Source organism: Salmo trutta, chromosome 6 (assembly GCF_901001165.1).
Source record: "Salmo trutta chromosome 6, fSalTru1.1, whole genome shotgun sequence".
Taxonomy (NCBI): domain Eukaryota; kingdom Metazoa; phylum Chordata; class Actinopteri; order Salmoniformes; family Salmonidae; genus Salmo; species Salmo trutta.
This window is the reverse complement of record NC_042962.1, coordinates 57,745,692-57,771,787: the sequence shown is the minus strand read 5'-3', so window position 1 is coordinate 57,771,787 and position 26,096 is coordinate 57,745,692. Positions and strand designations below refer to the sequence as shown.

Genomic DNA, 26,096 nt, shown 5'->3' with positions numbered 1-26,096 from the left:
ATATAATTATAGAACTCACATGACTTCACAGTACATCATCACAGCCCAGGTCTCTGTCACGTCCCATCTGTCCATTTCTCTCGACTCATTCATTACCAACTTTCACCCTGGACTCATTCATGACCAATTACACCCTGGACTCATTCATTACCAACTTTCACCCTGGACTCATTCATTACCAACTTTCACCCTGGACTCATTCATTACCAACTTTCACCCTGGACTCATTCATTACCAACTTTCACCCTGGACTCATTCATGACCAATTACACCCTGGACTCATTCATTACCAACTTTCACCCTGGACTCATTCATTACCAACTTTCACCCTGGACTCATTCATTACCAACTTTCACCCTGGACTCATTCATTACCAACTTTCACCCTGGACTCATTCATGACCAATTACACCCTGGACTCATTCATTACCAACTTTCACCCTGGACTCATTCATTACCAACTTTCACCCTGGACTCATTCATTACCAACTTTCACCCTGGACTCATTCATTACCAACTTTCACCCTGGACTCATTCATGACCAATTACACCCTGGACTCATTCATTACCAACTTTCACCCTGGACTCATTCATTACCAACTTTCACCCTGGACTCATTCATGACCAATTACACCCTGGACTCATTCATTACCAACTTTCACCCTGGACTCATTCATTACCAACTTTCACCCTGGACTCATTCATTACCAACTTTCACCCTGGACTCATTCATGACCAATTACACCCTGGACTCATTCATTACCAACTTTCACCCTGGACTCATTCATCAGTTATCACCCTGGACTCATTCATCAGTTATCACCCTGGACTCATTCATGACCAATCATCACCCTGGACTCATTCATGACCAATTATCACCCTGGACTCATTCATGACCAATCATCACCCTGGACTCATTCATTACCAACTTTCACCCTGGACTCATTCATTACCAACTTTCACCCTGGACTCATTCATCAGTTATCACCCTGGACTCATTCATGACCAATCATCACCCTGGACTCATTCATGACCAATCATCACCCTGGACTCATTCATGACCAATTATCACCCTGGACTCATTCATGACCAATCATCACCCTGGACTCATTCATTACCAACTTTCACCCTGGACTCATTCATTACCAACTTTCACCCTGGACTCATTCTTTACCAACTTTCACCCTGGACTCATTCATTACCAACTTTCACCCTGGACTCATTCATCAGTTATTGCCCTGGACTCATTCATGACCAATTATCACCCTGGACTCATTCATCAATTATCGCCCTGGACTCATTCATGACCAATTATCACCCTGGATTAATTCATGACCAAGTATAAACCTGGCCTTGACTCATCAATTACAAATAATCACCCTGGATTCATTCATGACCAATAATACCCTGGACTCATTCATGACCAATTACCATCCTGGACTCATTCATGACCAATTACCACCCTGGACTTATTCATGACCAATTACCATCCTGGACTTATTCATGACCAATTACCACCCTGGACTTATTCATGACCAATTACCACTCTGGACTAATTCATGACCAATTACCATCCTGGACTTATTCATGACCAATTACCATCCTGGACTTATTCATGACCAATTACCATCCTGGACTTATTCATGACCAATTCAGAATGGAGGAAGGGGGAAGGGGCTTGGCCTGTTCTATGTGTACCAGTAAGACAGTGAAACCTATACTATAATCCCACTGAGCTCCAGCGGTTCTCTGCTGTGGCATCTCCAATTTCTACCTTGATAAATCAACTTGATAAAGCAAGTTCAGTAATACAGTGGTGGTAGCTGGAGAAGAAACTAAGAGTTGGTCTTTATCAACACCTTGTGGTTTTTGTCAGGAACCACAGTTGTTGGATATGTTTACAGAGCCCTCTAGCGTCCAATCAGAAAGATCCATGTACTGTACATGTGAGGAGTCTACAGAGATACAGTCTATGCTACAGAGAAAGCCTCAATCTTTATTTAAAAATAAATAATCCAGCCATATAAAACGAAATGTCACTAAAACATAACATCAAAGGAGATTCCATGTCATGTAACCATGGCAGTATGAATGTAGATTTTCAGCCTCTTCACTATCTTTTCACCATTACAATGTCCCACTGACCTGATGAGGTCAAAACACCCCACTACAAACACTTAACGTCAGGTGATGACCCAAAAGACACTTTGAAACCAGCAGAATGAGGCCAAAACAAGGAGGCTGTGTTTTCTTCTGCACCGTGCCTCAGAAACTTCATGGCCTTTTTCCTTCACACGATCCTCTTGTCCATTTTTAATACCTCGTCTGAATAATTCACATACTCCTGTTGTGCTTGTGTGACTCTGGCAGCTGCTTCACACAGAACAAGAACACAGAACACAGGTCAAGTGTAGATGAAATAGTTGGAATAGAGATGGGATAGAGTAGACTAATGTAGACTAACGGAGGGAGTCACTTGGGAGGATCCATTGAGGGGGAGGGGAGGGCAGCTCCAGATAAGATACAGTACTACAGACAGAGGCCAGACCCAGTTTTCTGACTGTCAGTATGGCACAGAGCTATTAGTTAGGTACTGTATGCCTAATCAGGGATGAACTCAGACCTCTCTCTCTCTCCCTCTCTCTTCCTGAGTCCATCTCTTCAGCTGAGCGTCTTGTGCCACAGGTCGAAGCAGGGCACCACGTGTAGCCTGACGTACTTGTGCCCGCCGGAGGAGCACTCCAGACAGCCGTAGACCGTCTCCCTCGGTGTCTGGCCCCGGCCACACAGGGCACAGGGGCCCTTGGGGATGTTGTGGTTGAGGAGGTTGACACGGGAGTGGGAGTCCCCTCTCAGGTAGGCGGTGGAGACGTCCGTCATGCTGGCTGCCTTTTCGTAGTAGTCTGTCACTACGTCGTCCATGTAGGTGTCTGAGTGGGTGTGGGTGAGCTCCTCAAACGTCCTGTCGTCTTGAGTAGGGGAAAGGAAGGATGAGGACAAGAGTGTCACTGGAACATCGGAAAATGTGCAGGGATTATTTTGTTTTTACTCATTATCTTTACATTACCCTGTGCTTTTACTAGCATTTGTGTCAGTGGAGAATGGTGGGAGGAGCTACAGGAGGACGGCCTCATTGTAATGGCTGGAATGGAATTAATGGCACGTATCAAACATATGGAAACCACGTGTGACTCCGTTCCACTTATTCCATTACAATGACCCGCTCCTCCTATAGCTCCTCGCACCAGCCTCCACTGGTTTGTGTTTATAGATGTTTATACTCTTTATTGGTATTTTATTAGGATCCCTGTGTGGATATTCTTCTCAACAATATGGAGCAAATAATTGTTCTTTAAACAGCATTATACTGGTAAGGTTAGATTACTCTGGGACCTGTGCCACTTTATATAATGTTTACATACCCTACATTACTCATCTCATTTGTATATACTGTACTCCATACCATCTATTACATCTTGCCTATGCCGTTCGGCCATCACTCATCCATATATTTATATGTACATATTCGTATTCATTCCTTTACACTTGTGTGTACAAGGTAGTTGTTGTGAAATTGTTAGATTACTTGTTAGATATTACTGCATGGTCAGAACTAGAAGCACAAGCATTTCGCTACACTCGCATTAACATCTGCTAACCATGTGTATGGGACCAATAAAATTTGATTTGATTTGAACTTTGCACATACACTGCTGCCATCTAGTGGCCAAAATCTAAATATTGCCTGGGCTGAAATAGTACATTATGGCCTTTCTCTTGCATTTCAAAGATGATGGTACAAAGAAATTACAAAAGAATGCATGCTCTTTTCTTTGCATTATCTTTTACCAGATCTAATGTGTTATATTCTCCTACATTAATTTCACATTTCCACAAACTTCAAAGTGTATCCTTTCAAATGGTATCAATAATATGCATATCCTTGCTTCAGGTCCTGAGCTACAGGCAGTTAGATTTGGGTATGTCATTTTAGGAAAACATTGAATAAAAGGGGGGGATCCTTAAGATTAAACAGCATTATGTTGGTATGATCAGATCTGATTGTTCTAGTCCTTTTGATTTTCTGTACGATAAATACGGGGGGGGGGGGGGGGGGGGGGGGGTAGCCCTTTCCTGCGGTCAAATGACCTAGTGGCCTCTCATTCATATTTTTCATAATTTTTTTAAACACAGAAAATCCTGTGTTTCGTATATGTCAAACAGTTTTGTTATATTTCAGTCTTCTATGATGTATTTAAAGTGTAATTTTGGGATGCATTTCAACTCTATATCTGACATGGTACAGGTGTCTTCTTTTATTAAGCCCATAACCATGTGTGTGAGGTGTATACTTTTGTTTCAAAGTAGATTTGTTTAAGACTACCAAGAATCACTCTGTGACCCTGATTCAGCCCACTGCAGTAAAAGGTTAAGCAATGAAAGAAGGTTCCCACCTGCTCTGAAGGGGTTTCCGTACACAATCCCAGACAGGAACCTGCGTAGCCGTCCCATAGAGAATCGACCAATGAAACCACCCAACTGCTCTCTGATCAGCTCCTTCTCAAATCCGCCCGACGACTCAGGGCTTACGCAGATATCTGATCAGGAGAAGGGGAACTATATTAGTGTGTGTGTGTGTGTGTGTGTGTGTGTGTGTGTGTGTGTGTGTGAGTGAGATTGACAGAGACAGAGACAGACAGACAGACAGACAGACAGACAGACAGACAGACAGACAGACAGACAGACAGACAGACAGACAGACAGACAGAGATGGTGGTCAAGTGTAATTGTGTCTGTGTGTTTGTTGTGGTTGTCTCACCAAGTCGTCCATCCAATCGAACAAACAGTTCAAAGATGCTGAATGCGATGGTGGTGTGAGCTGGGATCACGATGGCCTTGTCTCGACCTTTGGGGTTTCGACCATCATCAATCTGAAACTGTAGAACACCAGTCAGATAGGTGAGACAGGGCATTCATCCATTCAACCATTACCTGCTAAGAGTGTCAGGTGTTTCTGTGTGTACTGTACAGTGTGTGTGTGTGTGTGTGTGTGTGTGTGTGTGTGTGTGTGTGTGGTGTGTAGGTGTGTGTATTGTGTCTGTGTGTATGGTGTGTCTGTGCGTAGATGTGTGTGTGTACGGTGTGTAGGTGTATGTACTGTGTGTGTGTACTGTATGTTTGTAGGTGTGTGTACCCTTAAGTGTACTGTGTGTGTATGGTGTGTGTACGGTGTGTAGGCGTGCGTATTGTATGTGTGTGTGTACCGTGTGTGTACTGTGTGTGTACGGTGTGTGTACGGTGTGTAGGCGTGCGTATTGTGTGTGTGTGTGTACTGTGTGTGTACGGTGTGTGTACGGTGTGTGTACGGTGTGTAGGTGTGCGTACTGTATGTGTGTGTGTACTGTGTGTGTACTGTAGGTGTGCGTTTACCCTCATAGTCGTCCGTCTCATGCCAGCGTGGACAGTGAGAGAACACTGACGCGTCGTACGGATGCTCTCCATGACAACGCAGAGAACACTCCGCCCACTTTCTTTGGACTGACGAATCAGACAGTGATCAAGATCCACTTTCCTATAGTGGAAAGAAACCAGAACACAAACCTGTGTCAGAAAGACTTACTGTCCAGGTATAATATACAGTATGTACGACCAACATGGTCTCATTAGAATATCGACAGCTTGGTTCTATCTGCAAAAAGATCATCCTGAGATAATTGGCTTTGGCTTTAAAGTTCTGAACCCTGAACCAACTACTTTTATCTTGTATTATTTTAAACTTAACATGAATTGAGGTATTTAGACTACTGTATAGGTAGAGAACGTTGAACAGAACAAGGCTATGTCAATAACTAAATTACAGATAGAACCAATAGTCCCAAGCTACTCCGCACCAATGTGTCGGAGGAAACACCGTAGACCTGGTCAGCGTGCACTACGCCCGGCCCACGACAGGAGTCGCAAGTGCGTGACGAGACAAGGATATCCCTGCTGGCCAAACACTCCCTGACCCAATTGTGCACCGCCCCATGGGCCTCACGCTCACGACCAGCTGCGACAGAGCCTGGACTCAAACCCACAATCTTTGGTGGCACAGCTAGCTCTGCGATGCAGTGCCTAGACCACCGCGCCACCCGGGAGGCCCCATCGTAGTTATATATTAACTAACCTGACATATTAGTTGTTTGTCATCACCATTGTAATATCTTATCAGAAACAAGAAGTCAATAGAATAGAATCAAAGCTATTTTCCACCACCTGCAGTGTACCTGGAGTTGAGTTCCCTGAGTAGAGTTGGGACCTCCACCTCGTGTTTGGTGACGATCCCAAAGGAGGCTTTGACGGCCACAGAGTCTGAACCACTGATGTTGAACCCCACGTCGTTCATCAGGTGGTTCCCTAATCTGCCGTTCAGGGCCACGTCAGACTTGTCCTCATAGTTCAGGAGCTGGTACGACGACACCCCTGTTTGAATGCAATAAAAGGCATTGTTAAAGGAATCTGATATTGTATGAGACTAGCTTTACATCTGCAGAAAACACATGACGGTCATGCTTTACTTGGTCAAAGAGAGAGACAGTTATAATGCATTATAAGCCCATTATAATGCCTTATAAGCTATTCATAATGCACTATAATGAATGACATAGGCGTTAATAGCTGCTGATGAACATGCATTCCTCCTCTCACTGGACTCTACCTGCTGTGATCTCCTTCTCCCCCACCAGGATGTCTTTCAGGGAGAAGGGGGTTGAGGCATACTTGGTTTTCTTCCAGAAGTGTCTCTTCCTCTTCCTGGTGACCAGGCTGAGGGGTTGGTAGCGGTCAGCCTCACTCAGGCTCGGTACGGGGATCAACCGACCTGTGTCTCCCACCTGCTTCACAAAGTTCTTAGTCGCCGCAGCGAACATACCGGTGACCAAGAAACAGCAGACGGGTGCAGGAGTCACTGCTGGACATGCACGGCAGTAACAGGTATACTGTAAGTGTCCGCTGTCCAGGCAAATCCTTTAGGTTACGGTATTAAAGAAGTTTATTCTTCTCTTTTTCTTCTCTTTGGTGAGTTCACATTGGGAAGTTCTGCACAGGTGGACAGTTGTTCTGAATAGATGTCTCTCAAACAAGTAGAGTCATTCAGCTGTGCAGCTCAGGGCTCAGGGCTAATGAATAATGGAGACACTATGTAAGGGGATATGGGGACAAGCTGTCCCATAACGTGATTGGACAGGTAGGTGCCTTCATTCTTCCTGTCATGTGACCAGTGAGCTCACCAATGGGTTATGTAGTACTTCCTGTGCTGCTCTGTCTTTGAGGCCCTAGATGTCTATCAATAATGCTGCCCTGAGCGCTGAAAAGAGATGTCAGTGGAAGTAAGGTTGCAATAGTTTAATAGTAGCTGGTTAGGGAATCTGATCACATTTAAATGGATCAGGGTATACACACCTAAAAGGAAAACTCCACCCAAAAGCTATCTATTGGTATGGTCCCAAATGTTGTTGATATAGTCCCAAATGTTTTGCATGTCAGCAATCAAGTTTTCAAGATATGTAACCTTCATAATACAGAAATACAGCCAGTATGATACATTCAGCATCACATGAAAGTTATATATCTTGAAAACTTGATTGCTGACATGCATTTTCACCAGTGCTAAGCTACGCTTCATCTCTTCTCCGGGCTGGGTCTGGCCACAATACTTTGTCCACATCACAAGATACGTTTTCTCTTGCCAAACATGGAGGGAAGTATCTCCTAGCATGGCATATCCAACTTTGGACAGAGGCAACCTCTATGTCCCCACATGCGTCCTCCATTCCCTGGAGAAGCGGCATGCGGGCATAGGGTTGGCGATCATACGGTTGGAGATCATACACATTCCAGCGCCAGGCTGAAAAGAATTCCTCTATGGGATTTAGAAAAGGTGCATATGGGGGTAGGTACAAAACTACAAATTGTGGATGGGTGGCAAACCAGTTTTGGACCAGAACAGCCCAGTGAAAACTAACATTGTCCCATAAAACCACAAATCTAGCAGGCTCCTGATCTGGATCAGGGACAAGCATTGTGCAAATTGCATCCAGAAAAGTGAGCATATGGCCGGTGTTGTACGGACCCAGTGTGGCATTGTGATGGAGGACCCCGTTTTGAGTGATGGCAGCACACATAGTTATATTACCCCTACGCTGTCCAGGGACATTGGTAATTGCCCTCTGTCCTATTACATTTCTTCCGCGGCGCCTGGTTTTGGTGAAGTTGAAGCCAACCTCATCCACATAAATAAATGAATGGCGAATTACATGGGCATCCAGCTCCAATACTCTGTAACAGACAAAAGGATATACAGATGAGTAAATATGGTATGTCTGAAGTACTGGAAGTAGTGCTGCATACATACCTCTACAAAGTCATGTCGCATATTCTTGACTGTCACAGTTTCTCTCAAATGGCTCCTTGTAAAGTTGTTTCATCGTCACTCGGTGCCGTTGGAGGATGCGTTGTATGGTCGACAGGCTTACAGCATTGATGTTGTTAAATATGGTGTCATTATTCAAGATATGCTCTCTTATCTCTCGAATCCTAATTGCATTGTTGGCCAAAACCATATTTATAATTGCAGTCTCTTATACATCTGTAAACAAGCGTCCTCCATGATGTCTTTGCCTTTCCACTCTGTACAGAATTCAAACACAGTATGTGTTCAGCATAGGAACTGTAAACAATGTACAAAAAAAGGTAGTACAGCATTCATTCATTCAATGCAGTGCAGTAAATGGATGGCTTAGAGTTACAAATGTTTATGCAATACTATGCAGTCATAGGTATTTTACAGTACATTACTGTAATGCTAAAATAGTCAATAGATAGCTGGATACCTGTTCTCATTTCTGAAGGTTCGAATTATGGACGCCACTGTAAATCGACTCAAGTTGGGCTGGACTCAGTCCAGCCTCTCTCATGGTCAAACTGTGGTTGATCACATGATCAACAAGTGTTGCCCTAATCTCATCAGAGATGGCTCTCCTTCCTTCTCTTCTTTGCCCTCGTCCTCCTCTTACTACTCCTCTTCCAACTCTTCGTCTTTGAATTTGTCCTCGTTGTTGTCCCCTGCCGCTCCCTCCTACTCCTCTTGCTCTCTGTCCATTGTTGGCATCCATTGTTCAAAACAGGTAATCTGACCTTTGACCTATTTAACGGCCTATACTACAGTAAAGCAGTGATTGGTTAGTGATCAGTTAAGCAATTAGTGTTTGCACATGTGAGGAGTGTGTGTGTGACCTGGTGAATAAGTGTAGCATTTTGATTGGTTGTGTTTGGAAAAGGAAAGCAAGTCACTTCCTGTTAGATTTTTGTGTTTTAGTTAGAGAATTGTGTGTATGTCACGTCCTGACCAGTAGAGGGGGTAGTTGGGTCAGGACGTGGCAGAAGGGAGTGTGTTTTTTATTGTTTCATTGATTTTGGCCGTGTGACTTCCAATCAAGCACAGCTGTAGAGGGTTGTGGTTGATTGGGAGTCACACTTAAGTTGCCTACTTTGCCTTGTGGGGTTGTGGGTAATTGTTCATGTCAGTGTGCTTGTACCTGACAGGACTGTGTTGGCTGTCAGTTTTGTTGTTTTTTGTAAATGCATAGTGTTTGTGAATTAAATATGACGAACCCTAATTCCGCCGCATTTTGGTCCACTTCTTCCTTAGACAGCCGTTACAGAATTACCCACCAAACCAGGACCAAGTGGCGGAAGAGGAAGGAGCAGCAGGACTACAGCGTGATGGACCAATGGACTTGGGAACAGATCCTGGGCGGAGAGGGACCATGGACTCAGGCTGGGGATTATCGCCTCCCGCAGTGGGAGATTGAAGCGGCAAGAGCGGAGAGGCGCTATTACGAGGAGAGAGAGCGCAACGAGCGCGAGAGGCAGCCCCAATAATTTTTTTGGGGGGGGCACACGGGACAGTCGGTGGAGCTGAGGTCGGAACCAGAGCCAGTCGGGATGACATTGGAGGTGAGCGAGGGATATGAGGCAGAGACTGTGACGGGGTTAATGGGGAAATTAGGAGAGAGAGAGATGAGAGAGCTGTTCGTGTGGTGCATAAAGTACGGCATTCGCCCTAATGAGCGTGTCGTGGGAATAATGTCACCTGAGGCAGCTCTCCATACTCGTCCTGAGGTGCGTGCTGGTTGTCTGGTAAAGACTGTGCCTGCGCCCAGAAACAGGCCTCCTGCATGTCTTCCCAGCCCTGCACGTCCTGTGCCTACACCCAGAACCAAGCCTCCTGCATGTCTTCCTATCCTGGTCAAGCCTGTGCCTCCTCCACGGACCAGTACTCCAGTGGGTCTCTCCACCCTGGTCTCTCCTGTGCCACCTCCTCAAACCAGGCCTCCAGCGGGTCTTCCCAGACTGGTGAGTCCAGGGTCTGCGCCCAGAGCCAGGCCTCCGTTATGTCTCCCCAGCCTGGTGAATCCTGAGCCGGAGCTGCCAGAGCTGCCAGACTGCCCAGAGCTGCCAGACTGCCCAGAGCTGCCGGAGTGGCCAGACTGCCCTGAACTGCCGGAGTGGCCAGACTGCCCTGTACTGCCGGAGTGGCCAGACTGCCCTGTACTGCCGGACTGGCCAGACTGCCCTGTACTGCCGGACTGGCCAGACTGCCCTGTACTGCCGGACTGGCCAGACTGCCCTGTACTGCCGGAGTGGCCAGACTGCCCTGTACTGCCGGAGTGGCCAGACTGCCCTGTACTGCCGGAGTGGCCAGACTGCCCTGTACTGCCGGAGTGGCCAGACTGCCCTGTTCTGCCGGAGTGGCCAGACTGCCCTGTTCTGCCAGAGTGGCCAGACTGCCCTGTTCTGCCAGAGTGGCCAGACTGCCCTGTTCTGCCAGAGTGGCCAGACTGCCCTGTTCTGCCAGAGTGGCCAGACTGCCCTGTTCTGCCAGAGTGGCCAGACTGCCCTGTTCTGCCAGAGTGGCCAGACTGCCCTGTTCTGTCAGAGTGGCCAGACTGCCCTGTTCTGTCAGAGTGGCCAGACTGCCCTGTTCTGCCAGGGTGCCCGGCCTGTCAGGATCTGCCCGAGTGACCCTCCTGCCCTCCGGTCCAGCCCGAGTGGCCCTCCTGCCCTCCGGTCCAGCCCGAGTGGCCCTCCTGCCCTCCGGTCCAGCCCGAGTGGCCCTCCTGCCCTCCGGTCCAGCCCGAGTGGCCCTCCTGCCCTCCGGTCCAGCCCGAGTGGCCCTCCTGCCCTCCGGTCCAGCCCGAGTGGCCCTCCTGCCCTCCGGCCCAGCCCGAGTGGCCCTCCTGCCCTCCGGCCCAGCCCGAGTGGCCCTCCTGCCCTCCGGCCCAGCCCGAGTGGCCCTCCTGCCCTCCGGCCCAGCCCGAGTGGCCCTCCTGCCCTCCGGCCCAGCCCGAGTGGCCCTCCTGCCCTCCGGCCCAGCCCGAGTGGCCCTCCTGCCCTCCGGCCCAGCCCGAGTGGCCCTCCTGCCCTCCGGCCCAGCCCGAGTGGCCCTCCTGCCTTCCGGCCCAGCCCGAGTGGCCCTCCTGCCTTCCGGCCCAGCCCGAGTGGCCCTCCTGCCTTCCGGCCCAGCCCGAGTGGCCCTCCTGCCCTCCGGCCCAGCCCGAGTGGCCCTCCTGCCCTCCGGCCCAGCCCGAGTGGCCCTCCTGCCCTCCGGTCCAGCCCGAGTGGCCCTCCTGCCCACCGGTCCAGCCCGAGTGGCCCTCTTGCCCTCCGGTCCAGCCCGAGTGGCCCTCCTGCCCTCCGGTCCAGCCCGAGTGGCCCTCCTGCCCTCCGGTCCAGCCCGAGTGGCCCTCCTGCCCTCCGGTCCAGCCCGAGTGGCCCTCCTGCCCTCCGGTCCAGCCCGAGTTGCCCTCCTGCCCTCCGGTCCAGCCCGAGTGGCCCTCCTGCCCTCCGGCCCAGCCCGAGTGGCCCTCCTGCCCTCCGGCCCAGCCCGAGTGGCCCTCCTGCCCTCCGGCCCAGCCCGAGTGGCCCTCCTGCCCTCCGGCCCAGCCCGAGTGGCCCTCCTGCCCTCCGGCCCAGCCCGAGTGGCCCTCCTGCCTTCCGGCCCAGCCCGAGTGGCCCTCCTGCCTTCCGGCCCAGCCCGAGTGGCCCTCCAGCCCTCCGGCCCAGCCCGAGTGGCCCTCCTGCCCTCCGGTCCAGCCCGAGTGGCCCTCCTGCCCTCCGGTCCAGCCCGAGTGGCCCTCCTGCCCTCCGGTCCAGCCCGAGTGGCCCTCCGGTCCAGCCCGAGTGGCCCTCCTGCCCTCCGGTCCAGCCCGAGTGGCCCTCCTGCCCTCCGGTCCAGCCCGAGTGGCCCTCCTGCCCTCCGGTCCAGCCCGAGTGGCCCTCCTGCCCTCCGGTCCAGCCCGAGTGGCCCTCCTGCCCTCCGGTCCAGCCCGAGTGGCCCTCCTGCCCTCCGGTCCAGCCCGAGTGGCCCTCCTGCCCTCCGGCCCAGCCCGAGTGGCCCTCCTGCCCTCCGGCCCAGCCCGAGTGGCCCTCCTGCCTTCCGGCCCAGCCCGAGTGGCCCTCCTGCCTTCCGGCCCAGCCCGAGTGGCCCTCCTGTCTTCCGGCCCAGCCCGAGTGGCCCGCATGTCTTCCGGCCCAGCCCGAGTGGCCCGCATGTCTTCCGACCCAGCCAGAGTGGTCCGTCTGCCAGGGTCAGCCCGAGTGGCCTGTCTGCCCGGCGCAGCTATCGGCGCCAACAAAGTGGGCGACGCCGAAGGTGGAGCGAGGTCCACGTCCTGCACCTGAACCACCTCCAGGATAGGTGGGTTGGGGAGGGAGGGTGTAGCACAGTGCCGTCGGTGACGGCAGCCACCCTCCCTTCCCTCCCTTATTGTTTATATGTTAAATTTTGTTGGGGATTTTCTTATTTTCCTTTTTTAGGTGCATCCCGGCGTCTGCACCTTGAGGGGGGGGTACTGTCACGTCCTGACCAGTAGAGGGGGTAGTTGGGTCAGGACGTGGCAGAAGGGAGTGTGTTTTTTATTGTTTCATTGATTTTGGCCGTGTGACTTCCAATCAAGCACAGCTGTAGAGGGTTGTGGTTGATTGGGAGTCACACTTAAGTTGCCTACTTTGCCTTGTGGGGTTGTGGGTAATTGTTCATGTCAGTGTGCTTGTACCTGACAGGACTGTGTTGGCTGTCAGTTTTGTTGTTTTTTGTAAATGCATAGTGTTTGTGAATTAAATATGACGAACCCTAATTCCGCCGCATTTTGGTCCACTTCTTCCTTAGACAGCCGTTACAGTGTAGTGTTTTGAAAAAAGTGTTTTATGCAATTGACAACTGAGTCAAAGGCTGAGAAATAGCTTATGGTTTTGGATATTTGGTGTGTCACTTTGAGTGAGAGGTTTCAAAAATCGTGTGACATGAAAAGATTTTGTGTGTAAGCAGTTGGAAAAAACTGTAATACAGACATTCATCAGGATTTTTATGTCCAAAATACATGTTTGATTCGTCAAGGCAGCTCTTTTACAAGCTCTAGGATGACACATATGACATCCAATATATAGGGCCTTTTACTGTTATTGTAATGTCATCTGTAATCAGTAACTGATTCTATTTCTTCAGTAATCTGCTTAACGCTGGCTGTCTGAGACTGAGAGCACAGGAAAAAGGAAGACAATTAGAGGTTAGACAACCCTTTAAAAGAGGGAGTGAGAGAGAGGCGCGAGAGAGAGAGAAGTAGAGAGAGAAGTAGAGCGAGAGAGAGCGAAAGAGAGAGAGAGACAGTTTCTCTGGTCTAGTTCAGGCAGTTCTTTTCTCTTCTCAAGGCTACTTGGATATTACTGGATGGTACTGTGCACTGCAACGCTAGCCTAGCTCTCTCCTCCTCCTCTCCTCTCGTCTTCCTCTCTGCCCTGTACGTGTGTTGGGAAGGTGCCTGTCTCAGGTGCAGACATGGCCACCTCTGTGCTCTCCAGGATTATTCTATGTCTGGCTATATCTCTGGTTCTGGTATTGACAGTGACCAGCCAGGATGTCAAGCTAGGTGAGTGGACGGTGCTGCACTGCATGACTTATGGTCTGACTGACGGATGATTGTGTTGATTGCTATTGCTTGTACTGAGTGATATGAATTGCTTATGTGTTTAACTTTTTGTTCTACATTTTTTTATTGATTGATATAATTTATTTAATAATTAGAAGTAGTAGGCTGCGCCAGGCGCAGACAACATTACAGACATAAACATTGTTGAAGATAAAAACACAGCCAGAAAACCCGGAAATGGTTCCAATCGTTTTCCAATTGTTTTCTCACCCTTTTTTTTCCATCTGGGATTTTAGAACTACTTCATATAGCATGATAGCCTGGTCTGTGTTTGGTGTAGACTTACCCTGGCGTGACGTTTTGATAGCCTGGTCTGTGTTTGGTGTAGACTTACCCTGGCGTGACGTTTTGATAGCCTGGTCTGTGTTTGGTGTAGACTTACCCTGGCGTGACGTTTTGATAGCCTGGTCTGTGTTTGGTGTAGACTTACCCTGGCGTGACGTTTTGATAGCCTGGTCTGTGTTTGGTGTAGACTTACCCTGGCGTGACGTTTTGATAGCCTGGTCTGTGTTTGGTGTAGACTTACCCTGGCGTGACGTTTTGATAGCCTGGTCTGTGTTTGGTGTAGACTTACCCTGGCGTGACGTTTTGATAGCCTGGTCTGTGTTTGGTGTAGACTTACCCTGGCGTGACGTTTTGATAGCCTGGTCTGTGTTTGGTGTAGACTTACCCTGGCGTGACGTTTTGATAGCCTGGTCTGTGTTTGGTGTAGACTTACCCTGGCGTGACGTTTTGATAGCCTGGTCTGTGTTTGGTGTAGACTTACCCTGGCGTGACGTTTTGATAGCCTGGTCTGTGTTTGGTGTAGACTTACCCTGGCGTGACGTTTTGATAGCCTGGTCTGTGTTTGGTGTAGACTTACCCTGGCGTGACGTTTTGATAGCCTGGTCGGTGTTTGGTGTAGACTTACCCTGGCGTGACGTTTTGATAGCCTGGTCTGTGTTTGGTGTAGACTTACCCTGGCGTGACGTTTTGATAGCCTGGTCTGTGTTTGGTGTAGACTTACCCTGGCGTGACGTTTTGATAGCCTGGTCTGTGTTTGGTGTAGACTTACCCTGGCGTGACGTTTTGATAGCCTGGTCTGTGTTTGGTGTAGACTTACCCTGGCGTGACATTTTGATAGCCTGGTCTGTGTTTGGTGTAGACTTACCCTGGCGTGACATTTTGATAGCCTGGTCTGTGTTTGGTGTAGACTTACCCTGGCGTGACATTTTGATAGCCTGGTCTGTGTTTGGTGTAGACTTACCCTGGCGTGACGTTTTGATAGCCTGGTCTGTGTTTGGTGTAGACTTACCCTGGCGTGACATTTTGATAGCCTGGTCTGTGTTTGGTGTAGACTTACCCTGGCGTGACATTTTGATAGCCTGGTCTGTGTTTGGTGTAGACTTACCCTGGCGTGACATTTTGATAGCCTGGTCTGTGTTTGGTGTAGACTTACCCTGGCGTGACATTTTGATAGCCTGGTCTGTGTTTGGTGTAGACTTACCCTGGCGTGACATTTTGATAGCCTGGTCTGTGTTTGGTGTAGACTTACCCTGGCGTGACATTTTGATAGCCTGGTCTGTGTTTGGTGTAGACTTACCCTGGCGTGACATTTTGATAGCCTGGTCTGTGTTTGGTGTAGACTTACCCTGGCGTGACATTTTGATAGCCTGGTCTGTGTTTGGTGTAGACTTACCCTGGCGTGACATTTTGATAGCCTGGTCTGTGTTTGGTGTAGACTTACCCTGGCGTGACGTTTTGATAGCCGTGCAAATCTCTCTCGGACAAGGTAACTTGTAAATAATAATTAGCATTAAAACTATTTTTTTAGTAAATTGAAGTGAATAATTGATAAAACTCACCTTGTCCAAGAGAGAATTACATGGCTATCAAAACGTCGTGCCAAGCTAAGCCTACACCAAACACACAATTCATTTACATTTTTTGTAGAATTCACAATGTGAAAAATTAATGGCGAAAAAAACATGTTTTTATGGGTATTATGATGCGTCCACTGTGGCGGACTATTGTGGTCCTCTTCGGCAGGTAGATGGCAGGTGGTCAAGATTGACACATCACACACAATGCAATTTAAAAACAACAGTATAATCAATTACTACTATATCAACCTTATCAACAGCACAGAGGTGCCCGTTTAGGAGTCGCCTCATCAAAGAATACCTCTAATCACTCCGACATACTATTTCTCCGATATTTTTTAAGTGACACCTTAAAGCTATTCTCTGAAGACAGAGTTTTCAGGCAGCTTGGTAACCCGTTCCACAGAACTGCAGCAGAGTACAGGAATGACTTTTTTCCATGGAGATCTTGAGTCTACAGGGAACACATTTTGAAAAAGTCCCTCTGGGAACAAAGGATTAGGGTTGCAAAGCTACCCGTAATATAACAAAGTTACTGGAATCTTCAGTGATCTATGGCAATCTATGGTAACTTTGGTGAATTAAACTTGAATAATACAATATATATATATATTCATATATAGTATTCATTTTTTATATCTGTGTCCATATTGTCCATGCGTTTCTAGTGGATAGACCATATGGTTCAAGAGAAAGAGCAAAATTAATGAAAAAATCCTCTAACCAACAATGGCATTAACTCTGCAACTCTTCCAACTATTGTCTTTTTTCACAACTGCCACCAGTTTGGCCACAAAAGATTTACAACAAAGACATATTGACATAGTAAAATAAAAGTGTCTAAAAATATATAAATAATATTTCATGCTGGAACAACCCTCATTAACACAAATGGTATTCACTAAGATGATGGTTTATATTTCGGATAATGTTTTACAGTTTTGTCATTCCATTTTATTATTTTAAAAATCTTCTTATTAGACATATATATATATTTTACATATATATTTTACATGTGATAAGCCACACAGAGGGACAGATATAATTACAAACACCTGTGATAATCTGAAGTACCCAAAAAGGCCCTTAGATGTCATCTGATAAGATTCCATACATTCCTTGAAAGTTACCAAACTTCTGTTAGTTTACTGGTAAAGTACTCGAAAGTGTACAGTAATATACCCTACTGTTGCAACCCTTCTCAGGATAGATCAAGCATATCAATGAGAGGATGCAACACTTTTATGCGTTTTAAACTTTAATGGGCCATATTGAACATCTATAGGTGCTGTATAAGCAATGTTCATATTTCATTTTCTGTCTTTCTATTTCCTTTCTTTTATTTTTCATTATTTTTCATTTTAAGTTTGTGTTTTTGTTTACAGGCCTCAATATCACAATTATTTTCTCACAATGAAATATAAAGTACTAAAATGTGTCTTTTTTTTACTGTAGGAAGGGGTTTGTTTTATAAGTACCATCATACCTCTCACCCACAGCAGGTTTGGTCCAGTTTACAGGCCACCCTGTCTCTGGACCACGTTGGCCTTGCACTCAACATCACACCCCAAAAAACGGAAAATAAAACAAACACTTAATGGATGCTATTTTCTCATTGTTCATATTGTAGCTTTTTACAAGAGAGTAAATAAAGTGTTCAAATAAAACTAATGGGATAGGTTCTCTCAGAAATGATGTCTGGATACAAACATACATACATGGATAGAATCCATATTTTTACTTCGTTTTTACAAGGCATGTCAGTTAGGAACAAATTCTTATTACAATAACGGAAACAATTTTTGCATTCAGGAAAAATACATCCCTCTTAGACAGACTACGTGGTAAAGTGGTGTTGTGTGCATGACTGGCTGGCTTGCTGACTGGCTGACTGGCTGGCTGACTGGCTGACTGGCTGGCTGGCTGACTGGCTGGCTGACTGGCTGACTGGCTGGCTGACTGGCTGGCTGACTGGCTGGCTGACTGGCTGACTGGCTGGCTGACTGGCTGACTGGGATGGCTGACTGGCTGACTGGCTGGCTGGCAGGGCTATTTCAGTGCAAGGCTGAGGCAGAATGAAGGGTTGTAGAGCGGCATGGCCATAATGATGTGGGGACGGACCAAAACAGGCCACTGATTTTGGTCGGGGTTTGCCAGAGAGCGACCAGACACACCCAGTGAAATGATGCATGCTGGGTATGAATATGCTTCATACTGTCGGCATCCACGAAGCCCATATCACTTTAGGAGGATACTGTCTTTTAACAGCGAAGAATGTAAGTTACTGATGCGGTGATCAAAACATATTATTGAGTCTGGTTTCTCCAAAGGAATCTTTTCCTTGCCACTTTTGTATCTGCTTGTGTAGTGGTGGGTCAATCAAGTGATAAGTAGGCCTAACCTTGCCTGCCACCTGGGCCCAGTTTTTCAAAAGTTATCTGTCCGGATTTCATCTATCGGATAAGATGAAATGCATAGAAACAGAACTAATAGAACGGGAGTCCCCATTCAAGTCAATCATTTGCCTGTTCTATTCATTCTATATCTATGTATTTAATCCTATCCGATAGGTAGATAAGGCCCTGATGACTGGTGTTAGCTCCCCAAGCTGAAGCCTAGGCTTTAGCTGTGGGTGAAAGCAGACTTGTTGCAGGCAGGCAACCTGAGTTCAAACCCAGTAGGTCACACTTGCTGCTCGGGGGTTTAGGCCCATGTTGCTATAGAAAACGTCTTAGTGTAAAAAGTCACAGGTATTGTGTAGTAAGGGAGGGGTGTATTGTAGTGGAGGCTGCTGAGGGGAGAACAGCTCATAATAATGTCTGGAACGGAGCAAATGGAATGGTATCAAACACATTAAAACCATGTGTTTGATGTATTTGATACCGTTCCACCTATTCCGCTCCAGTCATTACAACGAGCCTGTCCTCCCCAATTAAGGAGCCACCAACCTCCTGTGGTGTGTTGTTTGAGCAGCTCTATGCTACATTGAAAAAGACAAGAAAACCATACTTTCCAAAATGTTCCCCCATGTTCTTTAGCTGTAAAACAGTATACTATTGGACAATGTGTGATAGTGCTTGATAATATAACACCAAGATCACTTTCACCTGACGGAAATTATAGCAGGCGGCCATATTGGATAATTAACTCAAGAGGAACGGTGTTATGGTCCATGTGCAAACCACAAATGGATTCAATTTACAGTAACCACAGGCCTCACTTTTATAGTGATCAAAACTCTGAATATAATGTATTTAATAATAACACCCTGGTTGGTGAAGTCAATATACATATTATTGATTCATTTACACTATTCACTGGGGTACAGCTGACTTAATAATGTTATAACATTTTGCAAATGGGAGTTGGTCCATATGATGAAGCGTTTAGATTCCATGGCTGTGGAGTTAGCTGGGTGTGGCCTCTCATGGCTGGGTCAGAAATACAGCTCAGCCACAGGCACATGCTAAGCATAACCTATAATACAGGCCATTGTGGTTTTCCCTGAAATAACTCCCGCTTTTGAAAAGTAGCTTCTCTCTTGGGGAGACGCTCGCCCACATAATGAGTACTTAGAAGTTACGTTTTTCATATAAAACTGGCTAAGTTTATAAAAGTGAGATTCCGCAATTATACTACATATAGTACTGCAGCAGGTGGTCAGTGTTTCTCCTAGTTTCACTCCCTTTGTTTCCAACAGACACGACCCCGTTTCCAACAGACACGACCCCGCCTAGATAATGCCATGGGAAATGTTTGGGTTGTTTCTTGCTTCCTGGCAGCATCTGTATTGGAGCGATGTTTCCCAGATTCCCAGATGAATTGTGAAAAGAGCTTTTGTTCTGTGTCATCGACCGTGCTGTATAACATCTTCCTCTTATCGTCAGTGAACTTTAGTCTTAGGGATCTCATTGAAGTGGGAAGAGCAATGTAGGCACCTATTTATAAAGGTACAAAAATAACATCAAGCCCAGAACCTGAATGGAAAGTCTGATTTCTTAGTCTATATTACTGGTTTTGACTTACATGACGTCACTGTCTTACTCAGTACTTATGTCTTACTATATTTAGATGTAGGCCTAGAATTTACAACTTCAAATGACAAGTGGGGAGATTTTGCTAAGTAACGTAATGATTTATAATGACGAACTTCCTATTTTGTCATAGAAAATTGTGAAATTGCTCTTATGGTGAGCAATCGCCCTACGCAACTACATCCTTGGTATGAGCTTCTTCCAAGATTCATAATTACACACTGGAGGAAAAACATTTAACTTCACATTTTGACAATGAGTAGCTTCACTGAAAATGATAGTTGTGTGGAGCTGATGCACCAAGATACATAAAGAGTAGGTCAGGACATTCTATCCTGGGGACAATCTGAGACGGTGTTAATGTGTTACATTCTTCATAGAAACACTAAACTGAACGCTTCCCGCATTGGCGAGTTTGTGGGAAGTGAACTATACTTGATTTAACAGAATTTCGGACGTGTACTTAAACACAATGACACCAACACCACATTGTCCACATTACAGTAAACGTGTCTGCCACCTAGTGGCCATAGAAGAAACACAATTTACAATACTAATAATTTAGTCACATGGACACTCATCAGATCACATGGTCATTAAAAACTCTCATCCCTAATCAGGCCTCCTAAACAACCAATTGATTCTATTGGCCAGAAATGGTCATTCATGCTTTTTGTCATCTCTGAAAATCCCAGAAACATGGTGGTGGTGTTTCCTAGTGTTATTGTAGGGGGTTACTCTACTTCTTACCTCATATGGGTTGAGGACATAACATGTAAAGATACGTGTATAAATGCTGTTTACTTGCTCTGGCAGGGCACGAAGACAGCTGTGCCGAAAACGGCAAAGTCTACAGCAACAACGAGATTTGGAACCCGGAGCCATGTAAGATCTGTGTGTGTGACCTGGGGACTATTACCTGTGAGGACGTCCGATGTGAAGACCTAGACTGTAAGGAAACCAGCACCCCTGAGGGAGAATGTTGCCCTGTGTGTTCTGAGGCCTCAGGTACCCAGGGCCAGCAGGTTACCACCTGGGATAATCTGCTACCAAAGATCAAAACAGGTGACTACATTCTCACCACATTACATTGATCCATGTTTTACAGTTTCAAGTGCCTGCTAAGATAATTATTCCTCATGGTCATGATGGAATGGTGTTCTATTAATGGTGTTGTTACATTTCTTACAACATTCTAATTACAGTCTCACAACATCCTCTCAGTTCTCTCAGTATTTTCTAATAGGACCTACGTCTGATTCATGTTCTGTTCTTCAATCTCCATGACTCTGTAGAGGAGAAGAAGGATGAGACCTGCAGGAACAACGGGCAGGTGTACGCCCACAACGACATGTGGACCCCAGAGCCGTGCAGGGTGTGTGTGTGTGACAGTGGAACCACCATCTGTGAGGAGGTGCAGTGTGAGATGGTGGGGAACTGTGAGAAGGTGACCATCCCTGAGGGAGAGTGCTGCCCCGTGTGTGACAGCTTCTCCAGCGCTAACAGGAGGATAGGTGAGATACATTTTATATATATATACATATACAGTGGGGCAAAAAAGTATTTAGTCAGCCACCAATTGTGCAAGTTCTCCCACTTAAAAAGATGAGAGAGGCCTGTAATTTTCATCATAGGTACACTTCAACTATGACAGACAAAATGAGAAAAAAAATCCAGAAAATCACATTGTAGAATTTTTAATGAATTTATTTGCAAATTATGGTGGAAAATAAGTATTTGGTCAATAACAAAAGTCTATCTCAATACTTTGTTATATACCCTTTGTTGGCAATGACACAGGTCAAACGTTTTCTGTAAGTCTTCACAAGGTTTTCACACACTGTTGCTGGTATTTTGGCCCATTCCGCCATGCAGATCTCCTCTAGAGCAGTGATGTTTTGGGGCTGTCGCTGGGCAACACTGACTTTCAACTCCCTCCAAAGATTTTCTATGAGGTTGAGATCTGGAGACTGGCTAGGCCACTCCAGGACCTTGAAACACTTCTTACAAAGCCACTCCTTCGTTGCCCGGGCGGTGTGTTTGGGATCATTGTCATGCTGAAATGCCCTTGCTTCAATGCCCTTGCTGATGGAAGGAGACTTTCACTCAAAATCTCATGATACATGGCCCCATTCATTCTTTCCTTTACACGGATCAGTCGTGCTGGTCCCTTTGCAGAAAAACAGCCCCTAAGCATGATGTTTCCACCCCCATGCTCACAGTAGGTATGGTGTTCTTTGGATGCAACTCAGCATTCTTTGTCCTCCAAACATGACGAGTTGAGTTTTTACCAAAAAGTTATATTTTGGTTTCATCTGACCATATGACATTCTCCCAATCCTTTTCTGGATCATCCAAATGCTCTCTAGCAAACTTCAGACGGGCCTGGACATGTACTGGCTTAAGCAGGGGGACACGTCTGGCACTGCAGAATTTGAGTCCCTGGCGGCGTTGTGTGTTACTGATGGTAGGCTTTGTTACTTTGGTCCCAGCTCTCTGCAGGTCATTCACTAGGTCCCCCCGTGTGGTTCTGGGATTTTTGCTCACCGTTCTTGTGATCATTTTGACCCCACGGGGTGAGATCTTGCGTGGAGCCCCAGATCGAGGGAGATTATCAGTGGTCTTGTATGTCTTCCATTTCATAATAATTGCTCCCACAGTTGATTTCTTCAAAACAAGCTGCTTACCTATTGCAGATTCAGTCTTCCCAGCCTGGTGCAGGTCTACAATTTTGTTTCTGGTGTCCTTTGACAGCTCTTTGGTCTTGGCCATAGTGGAGTTTGGAGTGTGACTGTTTGAGGTTGTGGACAGGTGTCTTTTATACTGATAACAAGTTCAAACAGGTGCCATTAATACAGGTAACGAGTGGAGGACAGAGGAGCCTCTTAAAGAAGAAGTTACAGGTCTGTGAGAGCCAGAAATCTTGCTTGTTTGTAGGTGACCAAATACTTATTTTCCACCACAATTTGCAAATAAATTCATTAAAAAATCCTACAATGTGATTTTCTGGATTTCTTTTTGTCATTTTGTCTGTCATAGTTGACGTGTACCTATGATGAAAATTACAGGCCTCTCTCATCTTTTTAAGTGGGATAACTTGCACAATTGGTGGCTGACTAAATACTTTTTTGCCCCACTGTATATACATATGTGTATATATATACACTGCTCAAAAAAATAAAGGGAACACTAAAATAACACATCCTAGATCTGAATGAATGAAATAATCTAATTAAATACTTTTTTCTTTACATAGTTGAATGTGCTGACAACAAAATCACACAAAAATAATCAATGGAAATCCAATTTATCAACCCATGGAGGTCTGGATTTGGAGTCACACTCAAAATTAAAGTGGAAAACCACACTACAGGCTGATCCAACTTTGATGTAATGTCCTTAAAACAAGTCAAAATGAGGCTCAGTAGTGTGTGTGGCCTCCACGTGCCTGTATGACCTCCCTACAATGCCTGGGCATGCTCCTGATGAGGTGGCGGATGGTCTCCTGAGGGATCTCCTCCCAGACCTGGACTAAAGCATCTGCCAATCCTGGACAGTCTGTGGTGCAACATGGCGTTGGTGGATGGAGCGAGACATGATGTCCCAGATGTGTTCAATTGGATTCAGGTCTGGGGAACGGGCGGGCCAGTCCATAGCATCAATGCCTTCCTCTTGCAGGAACTGCTGACACACTCCAGCCACATGAGGTCTAGCATTGTCTTGCATTAGGAGGAACCCAGGGCCAACCGCACCAGCATATGGTCTCACAAGGGGTCTGAGGATCTCATCTCGGTACCTAATGGCAGTCAGGCTACCTCTGGCGAGCACATGGAGGGCTGTGCGGCCCCCCCAAAGAAATGCCACCCCACACCATGACTGACCCACCGCCAAACCGTTCATGCTGGAGGATGTTGCAGGCAGCAGAACGTTCTCCACAGCGTCTCCAGACTCTGTCACATGTGCTCAGTGTGAACCTCTTTTCATCTGTGAAGAGCACAGGGCGCCAGTGGCGAATTTGCCAATCTTGGTGTTCTCTGGCAAATGCCAAACGTCCTGCACGGTGTTGGGCTGTAAGCACAACCCCCACCTGTGGACGTCGGGCGCTCATACCACCCTCATGGAGTCTGTTTCTGACTGTTTGAGCAGACACATGCACATTTGTGGCCTGCTGGAGGTCATTTTGCAGGGCTCTGGCAGTGCTCCCCCTGCTCCTCCTTGCTCAAAGGCGGAGGTAGCGGTCCTGCTGCTGGGTTGTTGCCCTCCTACGGACTCCTCCACGTCTCCTGATGTACTGGCCTGTCTCCTGGTAGCGCCTCCATGCTCTGGACACTACGCTGACAGACACAGCAAACCTTCTTGCCACAGCTCGCATTGATGTGCCATCCTGGATGAGCTGCACTACCTGAGCCACTTGTGTGGGTTGTAGACTCTGTCTCATGCTACCACTAGAGTGAAAGCACCGCCAGCATTCAAAAGTGACCAAAACATCAGCCAGGAAGCATAGGAACTGAGAAGTGGTCTGTGGTCACCACCTGCAGAACCACTCCTTTATTGGGGGTGTCTTGCTAATTGCCTATAATTTCCACCTGTTGTCTATTCCATTTGCACAACAGCATGTGAAATGTATTGTCAATCAGTGTTGCTTCCTAAGTGGACAGTTTTATTTCACAGAAGTGTGATTGACTTGGAGTTACATTGTGTTGTTTAAGTGTTCCCTTTATTTTTTTTGAGCAGTATATATATATATATATATACATACACACACAATTGTCTTCATGAATGGACCAAGGCGCAGCAGGTATGTGAATACTCATGTTTATTTATTACCAAAAAAAGGAGTAGAGAATCCACTTGAAAAACCCAATGACGGTGACAACAGTAGCAGTTTTACAGGCTATACACGCAGTGTAAAAACAATTCCCCACAACCCCAAAGACAAACACACACCTATATAGGACTTCCAATCAAAGGCAACTATACACACCTGCCTTCAATTGGAAGTCCCAATCATCCACCCAACATTTAACAAACACAAACCTGCCACGTCCTGACCCCAAAACTAAAACACTAGCTCCATCTGCTGGTCAGGACGTGACAGTACCCCCCCCCCCCTCAAGGTGCAGTCCCCGGAATGCACCTACAAACAGAAAACACCAACAAAAAACCCATAAACAATAACCCCTAAACAATAAGGGAGGGAAGGGAGGGTGGCGGCCGTCACCGACGGCACTGTGCTACACCCTCCCTCCCCAACCCACCTATCCTGGAGGTGGCTCCGGTTCTGGCCGTTCTAGGCAGTCGGGCCACTCTGGCAGTTCGGGACAGTCTGGCAGCTCGGGACAGTCTGGGCAGTCTGGCAGCTCGGGACAGTCTGGGCAGTCTGGCAGCTCGGGACAGTCTGGGCAGTCTGGCAGCTCGGGACAGTCTGGGCAGTCTGGCAGCTCGGGACAGTCTGGGCAGTCTGGCAGCTCGGGACAGTCTGGGCAGTCTGGCAGCTCGGGACAGTCTGGGCAGTCTGGCAGCTCGGGACAGTCTGGGCAGTCTGGCAGCTCGGGACAGTCTGGGCAGTCTGGCAGCTCGGGACAGTCTGGGCAGTCTGGCAGCTCGGGACAGTCTGGGCAGTCTGGCAGCTCGGGACAGTCCGGGCAGTCTGGCCGCTCGGGACAGTCTGGGCAGTCTGGCCGCTCGGGACAGTCTGGGCAGTCTGGCCGCTCGGGACAGTCTGGGCAGTCTGGCCGCTCGGGACAGTCTGCGCAGTCTGGCCGCTCCGGCAGTTCAGCGCAGTCTGGCCGCTCCGGCAGTTCAGCGCAGTCTGGCCGCTCCGGCAGTTCAGGGCAGTCTGGCCGCTCCGGCAGTTCAGGGCAGTCTGGCCGCTCCGGCAGTTCAGGGCAGTCTGGCCGCTCCGGCAGTTCAGGGCAGTCTGACCTCTCTGGCGACTGTTGACTGGCGGGCAGCTCTGACGACTGTTGACTGGCGGGCAGCTCTGACGACTGTTGACTGGCGGGCAGCTCTGGCGACTGTTGACTGGCGGGCAGCTCCTGCCCCGTCACACAGCCCTTGTGCCCCCCCCTAAAAAATTATTGGGGGTGCCTCTCGGTCTCCCAGTCCTTGCCAGCCTTCTTCCGCTGCTTGGTCCTGTGAAGGTGGGTGGTTCTGTCACAATTGTCTTCATGA

General features: G+C 47.5%; 2 protein-coding genes across 2 annotated transcripts in view; one reads left to right on the top strand and one right to left on the bottom strand.

Annotated features, from left to right (window-relative positions):
- Positions 1-2,654: 2,654 nt before the first annotated feature.
- On the bottom strand, positions 2,655-6,907 carry LOC115195237 (pejvakin-like). The gene is made up of 5 exons (XM_029755012.1): positions 6,697-6,907; positions 6,266-6,461; positions 5,430-5,571; positions 4,819-4,936; positions 2,655-2,968 (listed from the first exon to the last, which is right to left on the bottom strand). Exons 1-5 carry the CDS (start codon positions 6,905-6,907, stop codon positions 2,661-2,663), a joined length of 975 nt encoding a protein of 324 aa, XP_029610872.1. The 3' UTR covers positions 2,655-2,660.
- Positions 6,908-13,684: 6,777 nt separating this feature from the next.
- The window catches only part of LOC115196433 (collagen alpha-2(V) chain-like), a 46,632-nt gene continuing 34,220 nt past the window's right edge, over positions 13,685-26,096 (top strand). The window contains exons 1-3 of the mRNA XM_029757267.1: positions 13,685-13,966; positions 20,739-20,987; positions 21,218-21,436. Coding sequence (XP_029613127.1) covers positions 13,876-13,966; positions 20,739-20,987; positions 21,218-21,436 — 559 coding nt within the window. The 5' untranslated portion in view covers positions 13,685-13,875. The remainder of the gene's footprint in view (positions 13,967-20,738; positions 20,988-21,217; positions 21,437-26,096) is intronic.

Bases quoted from the DNA above. Each gene is read 5' to 3' on its own strand.
- LOC115195237 (XM_029755012.1), bottom strand. From the start codon at position 6,907: ATGTTCGCTGCGGCGACTAAGAACTTTGTGAAGCAGGTGGGAGACACA. The intron at 5,572-6,265 runs GTACACTGCAGG...TTTCCACTATAG, and splicing joins CTCAGGGAACTCAACTCCAG to GAAAGTGGATCTTGATCACT. The intron at 2,969-4,818 runs GTGAGACAACCA...CCCCTACTCAAG, and splicing joins TCGATTGGATGGACGACTTG to ACGACAGGACGTTTGAGGAG.